This window comes from Vanessa cardui, chromosome 12 (genome assembly GCF_905220365.1).
Source record: "Vanessa cardui chromosome 12, ilVanCard2.1, whole genome shotgun sequence".
Taxonomy (NCBI): Eukaryota; Metazoa; Arthropoda; class Insecta; order Lepidoptera; family Nymphalidae; genus Vanessa; species Vanessa cardui.
In genome coordinates this window covers 5,817,049-5,829,444 of record NC_061134.1, presented here as the reverse complement: position 1 = coordinate 5,829,444, position 12,396 = coordinate 5,817,049, and the positions used below count along the sequence as shown (strand labels likewise).

The window sequence follows — 12,396 nt, the reverse complement described above, 5'->3', positions numbered from 1 at the left end:
AACTGAAAACCTGCTATAAGTTAAATCACTTCGAATGGAGTTTGACGTAATGCAGGCAGCCTGTTCTAAAAGTCTGTATTAACTTAATTCTTCGTTCTAAAATCATAATTCGAGGGCCCCAAATTGACGGCATGAGAACATGAGAAAAATAATGATATCTATCTACTTTAATATTGTATTATGTATATTATATTAGCAAATTATATAAGAGAAAACAAGGATGTTAAATGATAATCTTGATAAAACAGCAGATATTTTATCTATACTTTCATGTCAGCGCATCGATTTATTTATATTATATTATGATTGAATGTGTCTACCTTAACTTTTACAACTTATTACGCGTTTGTCTACTTTTTGTGAGAAAGAGGGTATTTGAATATTTTATTAAACAAACACGGTATGATAATAATAATTTAAGGACGACACTTGTTATGGACTTATTTTTTAGTATTAACAACATCACAAATACAATTACCTACTGTTTATTGTAAATATTGTAATAATTAATGATAAAATAAGGGTAAAATATACCACTATAATAACGTTGCTAAATTTCAAGTTGATTTTTAAGATGATTAAAATAACCTAACCTTAACGATTTCAAAAAAATAATTGAAAGATGTTTGTTACGAATTAAGAATATTATAAACTAATATATATTAAAATTGCTTATAAACAAAGCCTAATTTAGGAAAGGCATTAGGGCCACCGCAAGAGAGGAGCATCACAGTAGCTAGTTAAAAAAAACAGGCAATTCCAACATGCCATTAGTAATTTTATAATAGTATTGTAAATTACAAATATAATTATTATATTTTACTATCTCCCTACCTACTACATAATTTAAAAAAGTTAAAAAAATGGAAAATATGCTGAGGCCTTTAATCTTTTGGACTTAGGCTTCCAGACCCTAACTAAGTCAAATAAATTTATGTATAAATAACGGATATATTCTGTATATGTATATCTGGGATGTAATTGGTGATAATCTTAAAGGCAATCTATATATTTTTAATTATATTTATACATTGTTTTATAAACAAATAAAGACAAATATATATTTTGTTATAAATCGAATTGATTCGAATGATTTCGTTTCCATAACCATGTCTCACACCGGTTAAACATTATTCAGATATTCGTATCTATATCCAGATCCAAATTGACACATCCATAACATCCCGGCATTTATAACCTATAATTACACCAAAAGTTACCGATATGTTTTTAGTTGAAGACAGAAGTATAATAATTAGGTAATATTCATTTTTATAAAGCAATCAATATTGAAAAAAAAAATCATAATTGCATTACACTATTGTTAATAAATAAAAATAAAAAACTTCCTAATATCACCGTCAATCTTATCTACAAACGAGAACATCTAAGATCGTGTAAACATTTATTAAATAAACAATAATAGGTACTCACGCCGGTATTACTAAACCACCCGTACATATTGTCTTTTATGATATTTATTTAATATCTAATTACTCATTATACAAAAACTATTGTCAAATATAAGCGGAGCAGGCACGGTCGCGTGAATGTTTCCGAAACACTGACTGTTAATTTTCATTTGTACATTATAGCACACTTAACGTTAAGCCTTCGTCAAACAGAACGATGCGCCTGATAAAAATTTTTTACACATGTTACTGTGGATGCTAATACTTAGTTCTTATTAATAAGTCACGTATTACATTTTTTGGTATCGTATCTTCTATATCTTCGTAGACTACATGATAAACTTATTTTAAACACCGTGGTTTCCTACTTTGAAATAAATCCAATATTTTATAAAGTTATTATGACTACAGAATTCTATTTAACAGTGATTTTGAGAAATCTTTGTAAATATTTTTATTATTTATATCATTTATATTATATCCACTTATATAATTTGCATATATGTCATAAAATATAATTATTTATTAACATGAAATATTTTACGTAGTAACACATTAGCTATCTATCAATCCAAATATATTTCTATGGTTTAAATGAGCATTATCTCAATTTTAACAAGGTTACGAACGAACAACCAAACGATCGTGTTATTATAAATCATTAGAATGAGGACAAACTATGTATGTTAATTAGAAGTAATAAAGAATGTTTAGTTTATAGGGATTATTATTTTTTCTTGTCAAGGTAGTTAATTAAAAACATATATAACCTCCTTAATTTCGAAAACATGATAAGCGAAATTTACAATAGAAAGATTGCTATATTTGCAAGTGACTTACATTTGCAAGATGATAAGTCATTATATGCGTCAATCACATTAAGCTATTCTGCAAACATAATACACTCACGTATATTAGAATAAATAATGTGACGTGTGAAAAATAGGTATATAACATAGATATATATAACTCATGTCTCCTTAGTACATGAACACTTTAAAAATATAGTCACACTTACGATATTATGACTTTTGTTCGTCTTGTAATGTTCTTTTTTCAAATTTATTTATAAAAATAAATAAATAAAAGAAAACATTAAGACTTAAACAAAAGTTAAATTCGAATAAAACTAAAAGAAACAATTTAGGAAAGTGCTATAGCAATCCTCCTTTTCTACATTTATCTATTGTCATAAGGATGCTTTGGAATCTGGTCTTCTGTGAAGAACCGTCACTTTGGAGTTATCATTGACTTAACAAATGCGGAAAATTAAAATAAATAATGGTGGGAAACCCAACACATTAAAAGCGTTCTTTGATATCTTGATGGACCAATGGTTAGAGCAAGCGAATCTTTACCGCTAATTACGGGTTCAAGCCACCACCAGTATCACTTATTTCTGATGTTATAAATCCCTGTTTATAATTTATCTCTTGCTCAGAATATGTGAGATTTCTGCAACATGTATCTATTAAAGGTGGAATAAGTCCTTCTCCCCAAATAGAAAGTAGATCTTTCCCTAGCAGTGGGATATTTCCAGGCTGCTTTTACTACTTATGTTTAAATAATTGGCCTAATATGAGCAATATTTTTAATAATAATACTGCACATTTTTTATTTCTTTGCATTTTACGTTGTCTATTTATCTGTTACTCTTTCGCAGCCCAACCACAGAAGCCGAATTCGATGAAATTTACTATGAAGCAAGCTGCCCCAAGGAAGCACTATTTTTTGTGTGAAGTGTTGCTGTTGGCCCTACTGGCCTTTACAGTGTCACCGGACTTTCAGGCGAGATCTAATGTCCCCTGCCCTGAGGTTGAGCGCGGGGCTCGAATTTAAATTTTAAGTCCGTCCTGAGGGTTTCTCCTATGAGATCGCACCTCAGAACTAAGTCGGTGGGGCCAAGGAAGCACGTAGGGCGTAGGCTCTTTATACGTTAAAGTTTAAAGCTTAAACCAACCACTAATCACAAACGAAGTCATGGATGACAACGAGTGTGTTTTGAAATTAAAAAATGATATGATATTAAAATGTTACGTATTCATTTTCGTCATAACTATGAAATAAAAAAGTACGGAAAGTAGATATCGAACTAACTGAATAAAAATAACAGTAACTAACACAACAATTATATACATGAGAGGCAGGCAAATGCAAAATGAGTCAAATGTGTTTCAGTGACCTATGCATACATTGTTCGTTACAGCTTCTTGAGATTAATTACAGCAGAGGGGTCTTTGAAAAATTATAAATAATGGATGAACTTTGTCAACTTAATCCACTTCTTAATGACCTCAAAACTACAGGAAACTACTGAAAAGTAAAATCAAATAGGATCGGCCTATGACAAATGCCTCTAAAAAGTTTCTATAACATCCCCAAAAAAGCGTAAACAACAGTAGTCCTTCTAATATGTAATATATTTTTTAATTACATACTCATACATAAACGTTACGAGTTACGTGAATGTAATAAACAAAATTTTATGGCATAATAGTATTTATGTGTTTAATCCAACGTTCATATACTTAATAAGGTCGTAAACAGGTCGCATTTCAGTTAAACTACAGACAAATATTTAACCAGTCTAATCAATTTAGGCAATTTGTTCAACCTTGTTTAGGCGCTACGAGATTTTTAACTATATAACAAAAATAAAATTATATTTTCATGATTTATTTATTAACCGAAATCTATATTCATATGATAAATGTGAAAGTAACTCTCTCTGTCAAACCGCTGGACCGAATTTGATGAAATTTAGTATGAAGCAAACTATAACTCCAAGAAAGGACATAGGATATCTTTTTTTCCTAACACATGACAACCAACACCATAAAACACGAGCAAAGCTGCGAGCGACTACTAGTAATTAGAAAAAAAACCTACTGAAAATATGCGGAAATAGTATAAATACACTTATTGATTAAATCAAAAAGTAAATAGAACTGCATCCAGTATTATTGAAATATATCCCATCATATCAATCTATACCACAAATACCTAGTGTATATATAAAACGCATTTCATATCGAAGTAGATTAATTAAAGTAAAGCACACGTTACTCGTTTTTGCTTTTGATCACTATACTTATCCCCTACCTATACCTCGTATTATGTGATAGTTATTTTGCAAATGTATTTAATGAAATCAAATTTTTACAATCAAATCTATTAAAATGTCGGTATACGCCTATGCAGTCGTTTAATTTATTTTATATGTTTATATCAATACTAGTTGTCTCTCACAGCTTCGCTCGCGATATAGGGATCGCTCGTCAGGTATTAGGCTTAAAATGTCGCTTAATGACTTCCTTGGGTTTCAAGCTTTGTTCATTTTCAAGTAAGAGAGGAGGCCTTACCCTAGCAGTGGGACAATTCGAGGCTGTGTTTTTACTACTTATGTTTAAATAATTGGCCTAATATGAGCAAAATAATAAGGTGACTCCTGAAGCATTAAGCAATAATTTACAAAAAATAAATCTTCTTTCAGGGATATCTTCGTGAGGATAACGGTAAGGGAATCCTGCTTAATCCTGCACTGCACACGTGCTGTGTGTACTGTGCTCTGTTACAGAGTTTCTCGGATTCGATTATTAATACTTAATTAGGCTGTATTAGAAAATGTCTTAACTTATAAGCTTATAACTTAGCTATTAAATTGCTTATGTATCTAAACTTGTATTAAGTAAATAAATTAGTATATACATACATATATAGGCTTTTTTAAAATTAATTTTGTGGAAATTTTAAAGAGCGACCTTTAATACGAATTCGTTCATACTCGAATACGAATTTCCACCAGCGTCCTTTCTAGTCATTTTATTTCTGTTGCTTTGAAATAATTTCCTAGTTTTTATACATTTTTGAAAAGCTCCGGTTATGTTTTTAAAATAAACTGCAGGGCAAGTTTCATAATGTTTTTTATTTTTATTTTAAGGTATTTTTGAGAAAAAAAGTCAAAACGTATTGAAAAATTATCGTTTTCCATCCATTAAATTTGTGTTTATTCGTTTTAATAAATCAAAAGAACTATAAATTTTTAATGATACTTTTATTTAAATCAATTTTTGAAGTTGCATTTTTGACTAAATAAGTTGTAAAAAATCTACAAAACGTCATAACTCAAAAATGGTAAAAAGTCACCCCTACCACCCACTTAGGGGAATACGTCGAATATATAATAACCCTATATAATCGTTATAATATTTGTCAAAATGCTTTAGCCATACAGGGTAAGTTTATAGCTAGATATTTATATTATACATTATTTTTGTCGTACAAACGTTTACCGAGACGATAAAAGAACATTACAGTACGTAGTAAAGAACATAAGCGTTAATTTGTAGACATTTAAAGAAAAATGTTCATTAAAAACAATATTTCTTAAGTGCATGCGGGAGGCATTGCTACCGTTTAATTGCAGTCCTAACAAAGCATCGTCACTTCCTAGTAGGATACGATAAGAAGGGCGGTAAATACGAGTAAACAATTATCACATTTTATTGTATCGTCACACATCGGTATGTCACAACCGTTAGCTTAGACTGACAGACAAGGTGCCATATTATGGTTACACATATATGACGTATATAAATATACGGGCTCGATTTTATTAGAAGAAGTAATGATTTTATTTACATAAGAATTATTAATATGAAGTCCTTAAATATATACAAATTTAAATTAAAATCAATTACTGTGTAAATCTTGACTGCATGGACAATAAAAAATAGTAAAAAGTATCTATATATAAAAGCGAAATGCCAGTCATTAAATAATTACGATATCTCACAAACTATAACACCTATAAATAATTTTGCTAAGTAGTTTCCTTATTTAAATAGCATGAGTATTTTCTCGTTAGTTACTATATATGAAAACACATGACCAATTTAATAAATTATAAAAAAATATATAGTGAGTATAGATAAGCAGACGAGCACATGGGCAGTCTGGTAGTAACCACATTAACTGTAAGAAGTATTAGCCATTCCTTATATGACCAATGCGCCTGTAGGAGCTAATAAGATTTTTTAAAAGTAGTTATAATAATTAAAATCCGAATAAGAACTCTTAGTGCCTGTCTCGTGGTTACATAGGCTAATAAACCGCTTTAGAAGAAAATGTTTCTTAATGATATTTTAATTATATTAGTACAAATTTAACTTAACTTACTTTTTCCATTCGTACCATACTATTAGAGAGAAAACCCATTCGTACCTCTTTATTAAATATTGAAATAAAACAATAGCTTTTATAAATACATTATTTGTTCATGTTTTATGGCTGCGACGATATAAAACTGTTTGTCAATTTAAATATTGTTATCATGATAACATTACAATGGAAAATTCAGCTTTAAGTACATACGAAAAACGAATACAAAAGTCATTGTTTGATATTAAACTCTAAAGAAATATTTGGAATATTTATGAAACAACTATTCCACTGATATTAATATACTAATAAACCAATTTTTTTAAGGAAGTATGTTTATTTAACACTCGAAAATTAATATTCAGTATTTAATTAAAATTAAATGATATGGACTATGTATGAATTAGATATAATCTTTCCAAGATTTTAAACCGCTTGTAAAAAACTTGTGTTACATACTTCTTAATAATTTAGATTTTTAATATCTTATTACTAAATCTAATAAAAAATATTATGAAGAAGGTTCTTGTAAATAGTTTTTATTACATTCTACCGAGAAATCAACAGGAAAAGGATAAAATTGTAGTTACTCTTTTTCATCAATCAATAATCACATAAATAAAATAATTAAATACTAGGAAACTGGTAATAGGCCGACTACACTCAGGAAGGCCGAGGTCTTACTTCTTTGGAGGATATTTATATTTTCCATCGTTTTAACCAAAAACATTCAAAGAGAAATCACAAATTGCCGTCGAAACTAGCATCATTGACTTAATGAAGCGATGAATTGGAAGGCAATCTCTGTGGCCACATTTTGCTCAAAATTTAATTTTTTTTTCATTTTCATGGAGAATGATGGAAAATATTTTTTTTGAAGGTTTTTGGTTCACGTAACATTTAAAATATAACAGATTCTACAATAAGAATAATGTGGTATTGTGTGCAAGAAATCGGCATATCTAAAATCCCTAGATCTGTGTGTGTGGTATAGATATTTCAATGATTTTTCCATAATAAGGTTCTTATGATATTGTATTGTTTGCTGAAGATACTTTATTACTTTTGAAAGCGGACATAAAACAAATAATTATGACGATATAAGCAATACTTTGATACTACTACACATTCAAATAAAAAGAAATTATATTTTATATACATCGACGAAGTAACATCGAACTAAAAGTAAATAATAACGATTTTTTTATGTAACCGGTACTACTGTGTTTTAGGAATCACTTTAGTCACTCTTAACTTTAGTGGAACCCTCATTAATCATCCCTCGCAGGCTCATCTTCACAGCAGATTAAGGGAGTTAGACAACTAACTAATATTGATACTCAATTACTATATTGCCATCTTACTGTAAAAGATCATTAACTTCAAAAATTGAATCGATTTTTTTTTTATTTACGCATGCAACGCAACTGCAACTGTTATAAGAATATTATTATGTAAAATAATTGTAACACAAACTACATAATCGGCAAATAAGTCTTAAAGATATTTCAGTCTAAAAAAGAAAAGTTATCTATATTCTATATACATAATTATGTCTGTCTGTTGACGACGGACCGATTTTGACGGAACTTTCACTGGTAGATAGTTATGTAAGTCGGAGTAACTCAGGTAAAAACAATGATTTTTTGTTAAATTCAAACACTCCTATACTACTACCTATTTTATTACCTATACTATATTTAAAGTGCAAATATAGTGCTACTCTAAAGTAATGTATTATATGTTTTTTTGTAGTAAGTATTTTTACAGCATATTACTTTAGTGTAACGCTACATCATATTGCCATCCATCCGGGTTATTTGTAATATTGTCTTGAACACCTTTTTCGATGCTTTTAACGAAGTAGGACGGTATCAAGTATATTAACAATATCATTAATTATTTTAAAAGAAACGAGAAGGAAAATGTATTTATAACATCAACATCCAGCTCCGCACAGTCAATCAATCTATTCGGGGGTAAAGAATAACTTTGTACATTTAAAATTTTGACTTTGCTAATACTTAAATTTATTAGCCTGTAAATGTCCCACGGTTGGGCCTAGTCTCCTCTCCCTTTTGAGGAGACGATTGGGAGCCAGCTTCACAACCTGCTTTAATGCGAGTTGTTGGCTACACATGTGATAAAATTTTATTTGAAATTAGACACATGCAGATTTCCTCACGATGTTTTATTTCACCTCCATGCAGGAAATGAATTACATTACACAAATTACGTATGTAAAATTAATGTAATAATTGAATCCTTATGTAATCATCGGTTAAGATGCACGCGTTCTACCCCCTGCGCCATCACGGCCCTCGGCAATTTTATAGATACGGATACGAATAGGTATATACCGTATTTATAAAATATTTTAGGGAGAAAATTTGACAACTGTTGTTCAATGATGGCGGCGACGTTCCTAACTTGTTAAATATTCTTTGTTATGATGATTTATTATTTATGTGTGATATATGTCATGTGAGATAGTTTAGATAAATGAGTAGAATTGCCCTCAGTTGAGCATATAATTAAGTCGACTTTTATTTTATCGGAATAGAATCGGAATCGAATCGTAACCGATATAAAGTAGTAGAATTAGTACCCCGAGTCTCATCTCAAAAAAAAAACTGTATTTTGGAAAGAATGGCAATGTCAATAAATGACCGTGATCGGTGCTCAAGAAGATTGTGGGCGAATTACTAGATTTATTTCAAAATTTTTGCACTCTGAAGTAGTTACATAATGTATTATAATTATTATGTAATAATTAGCTCAACGATTTATGAATAATGGATTGTGATTGTCCACTTTATTTATGCTTTAATACTTTTCATAAAGAAAGTAGTGAACATCATCTATTTTCATTGGTAATGTAAAATCATTAAGCCAGTATATAATACAGATATCCTACTTTTGACGGTTGTTGAGATGATGAAAAATTAAGACATTGAGATTTGCTTATTAGTTATAGCAGATTTATTTTTAGAAAATGTCATTATGAAACTTGATAAAGATTATACAGGGGGCTTCCCCAATATCTAAAAGTCAGCATTCTGTGTTTATAATTAAGCTACTCTGGTACGCGAGTATACACAAAGCCCTACAACCACTGAGTATGCTTGACACTCCTTATCTTTATGGGGGCAGCCATGAACGAAGAATACTCATACTAATAGAAAATTATGAAGTGTGAATTATTAAATTATGAGCGAGAAAAAAGTTTATCCTAATGATTAGTCCAGGTATCTTTCTGAGCTTTTCAATGCTCCTAATAGTGTATTATTTTAAATTTGTATGTGTTGATTCTTAAACCTTTTCCTCGTTCTAAGTCGCTCTTTATATCTTTAACGATTGTACATCGACTAAGATTGACGATATACTTTTCCTAGTTTCTTACAACTTTGAGAACACTGAGTTAAATTGCATCATATTTTCTAAACTAAATTTCTTTTTTAACCAAAGTAACTAATCGCATAATCATTCTGTATGCGTGAAATGACTTTTCTTAGTGAAAAGAAAGCGTTAATTTAACTAAAGTTCACGAGTTCAAATCGAGACAAGTACCTCTGAGGTGTTATGTGCTTTTAATGATAATTTATAGATTCATTTTGTACTAATGATGATGGAAAACATAGTGAGGAAACCTATTATGTTGGATTATACTTCGCCATTAATCTTCACTTTGAGCAGTATAGTGGTAACCCTCACGAGTTTCATCCATAATAAAGGAATGAGATTTCGTAGAATTTTATGATAAAATATATAAATTCTTACCGTCATAATCCTTTCCGGTGCCAAGAATATAAGCGCTTCTCAGTAGGTGCCCCATAATTTCAATTAATTTGCAATGCTGATTTTGTACAAAAAGTATGTGTACAATACGTTACCATATAAAACTTGATAAATTTTATTACATAGATGTTGCGAAATTTATAACTGCTACTACAAATACTACAACTAATGTTACAGTTGACTAAGAAAAATAAGAAAATTTGATTCTAAAGATGTTTTTTTACAAAACTACCGCACTAGTCGGCTCATGCGGTAATCGGCTACATCTCTGCTGCAAATAGAAATAAAAACACGATATTCTGATAGAAAGCCTCGAATGTACTTGTATCGTTACCGGTATACAAATGATGCGAACTGAGCGCTAACCGAAATTATAGGTTGCGTTACTCGTGATAACAACGAAAACCTTCGAGCGGCAACATCTTTTACATTTGTCTCTTTTTCCTATTCTTTTATTATTTCATTGCGTAAGACAATTTTAGTTGCAATAGATATTTATTATATTTTAACTAAATGAATATAATTCGAATTATTTAATAAATTAAGAATACCAGTATTATTTCAACTTGAGGTCCCAATTGTTCATTGTCAGCTTACAGCGTCTGTTTTATACTTTTTTGAAGAATAGTTAGTTTTTTTATATTTTTACGTATATACTGTATTTATACGCAATTTTAAAATAATAGGATTTAAATTTTACATTTACAAAGATTTGAATTTCGTGTTTTTCGTCTCGATTAAACAAAATAATATATTTTTTGACTCAATGTAGAAATTAAAATAGTAATATTTTTTTTATTATACGAAATTGACTCTATGCAATTTATATTTCAGGCAAGGTTAAGAAACAATAAAACTGTCTCTGTTATCAATCTGTGACGTGTGAACACACACAGTGCCGCCATTACATTCTACGCAATAGGTATCGGTATCACAGTTCAGATTTTCCTTATATTTCCTTATATATTATCTTTAATACCAACTAAAATATTTAAAGTAAATGTATAAATTATTTCTTACTTATACTTTATTGTTAACACATTTTAATGTGTATAAACTTTATACGAATAAAAATTAAAAATATCAAGTAGGCAGCTCGATGTATTTTTCAGTTCTAGAGTTGATTTAAGTAAATAATAATAAAATGGAGACGCGTAAGCAAATATAAAATGCAATTCCGTTAAAAATCATTTTGTTCTTGACGCATCTGCAACTAAGGTTATTTACTACTTATTTATGTTCATATATATATAATTATAGCTTATTTGCTTACCGTATTAGCTATACCCAATACCCGTCACATTCACCCACTAAACAAATATTATTTGTAACGTAATTAATTATTACGCAACACCCAAGTTTAATTACTAATAAACATGATTTGAAAAATACCAATTATTATAAATATTATTATATTTCATGTCAATATAGAACACAAGCAAAAAAATGGTTAATAAGTGGAAAATGAGCCGTGACATTGAGAACCAACCTTGAAAATTATTAATTGCCTTTGAGAATTTTATCATTTATATTTATGCGAATCTAAGTTACTATTGAGTCAGATATTTTATAATATCAAAAACAATGAAATATACAGGTAATATAGAAACCATTTTGCTATACTTAAACTAAGTTCTATAAGTCTTTACGTACCTGTAGTAGTACCTCCTCCTACGTTTTTAAATTGTATAAAGGTAATATAAGAATCATTCTTTAGTACAAATATAATTGAACTTTTATATACATTAAAATATATTAATACAGATATTTACAAATGAATAAAAGTGACATTGTACAAAAATTAAATATTTTTATATTTTTTTGAGACCTTTAATTACATTTTAAAGGATACTTAAAAAATACTTTTGTAATCAACATTTATTTTAGCAATCAAAATGAAATTTGTAATTTCCCCCAAGTTAATGGCGCGTTAAATTGTGAGAACCGCATCTTCCCAGACATGGCCTTGGCAGTTTCACTCAAATTAAGGTCAATATAGAGGAAAGCGCTAGGAAAGCGTTTTTTT

The 12,396-nt window shown here is 29.3% G+C and overlaps 1 protein-coding gene across 4 annotated transcripts in view; it reads right to left on the bottom strand.

Moving 5' to 3' along the window:
* LOC124534379 (extensin-like) overlaps window positions 1-10,720 on the bottom strand; it is a 61,597-nt gene extending 50,877 nt beyond the window's left edge. Inside the window, exon 1 of one of the 4 annotated variants that reach the window (XM_047110188.1) lies at window positions 10,353-10,720. In XM_047110188.1, coding sequence (XP_046966144.1) covers window positions 10,353-10,407 — 55 coding nt within the window. In that variant the 5' untranslated portion in view covers window positions 10,408-10,720. Of the gene's footprint in view, window positions 1-1,434; window positions 1,534-10,352 lie in introns of those variants that run through there. The other 3 variants (XM_047110185.1, XM_047110187.1, XM_047110186.1) reach the window with 3 other exon arrangements.
* Between the last annotated feature and the right edge of the window lie 1,676 nt (window positions 10,721-12,396).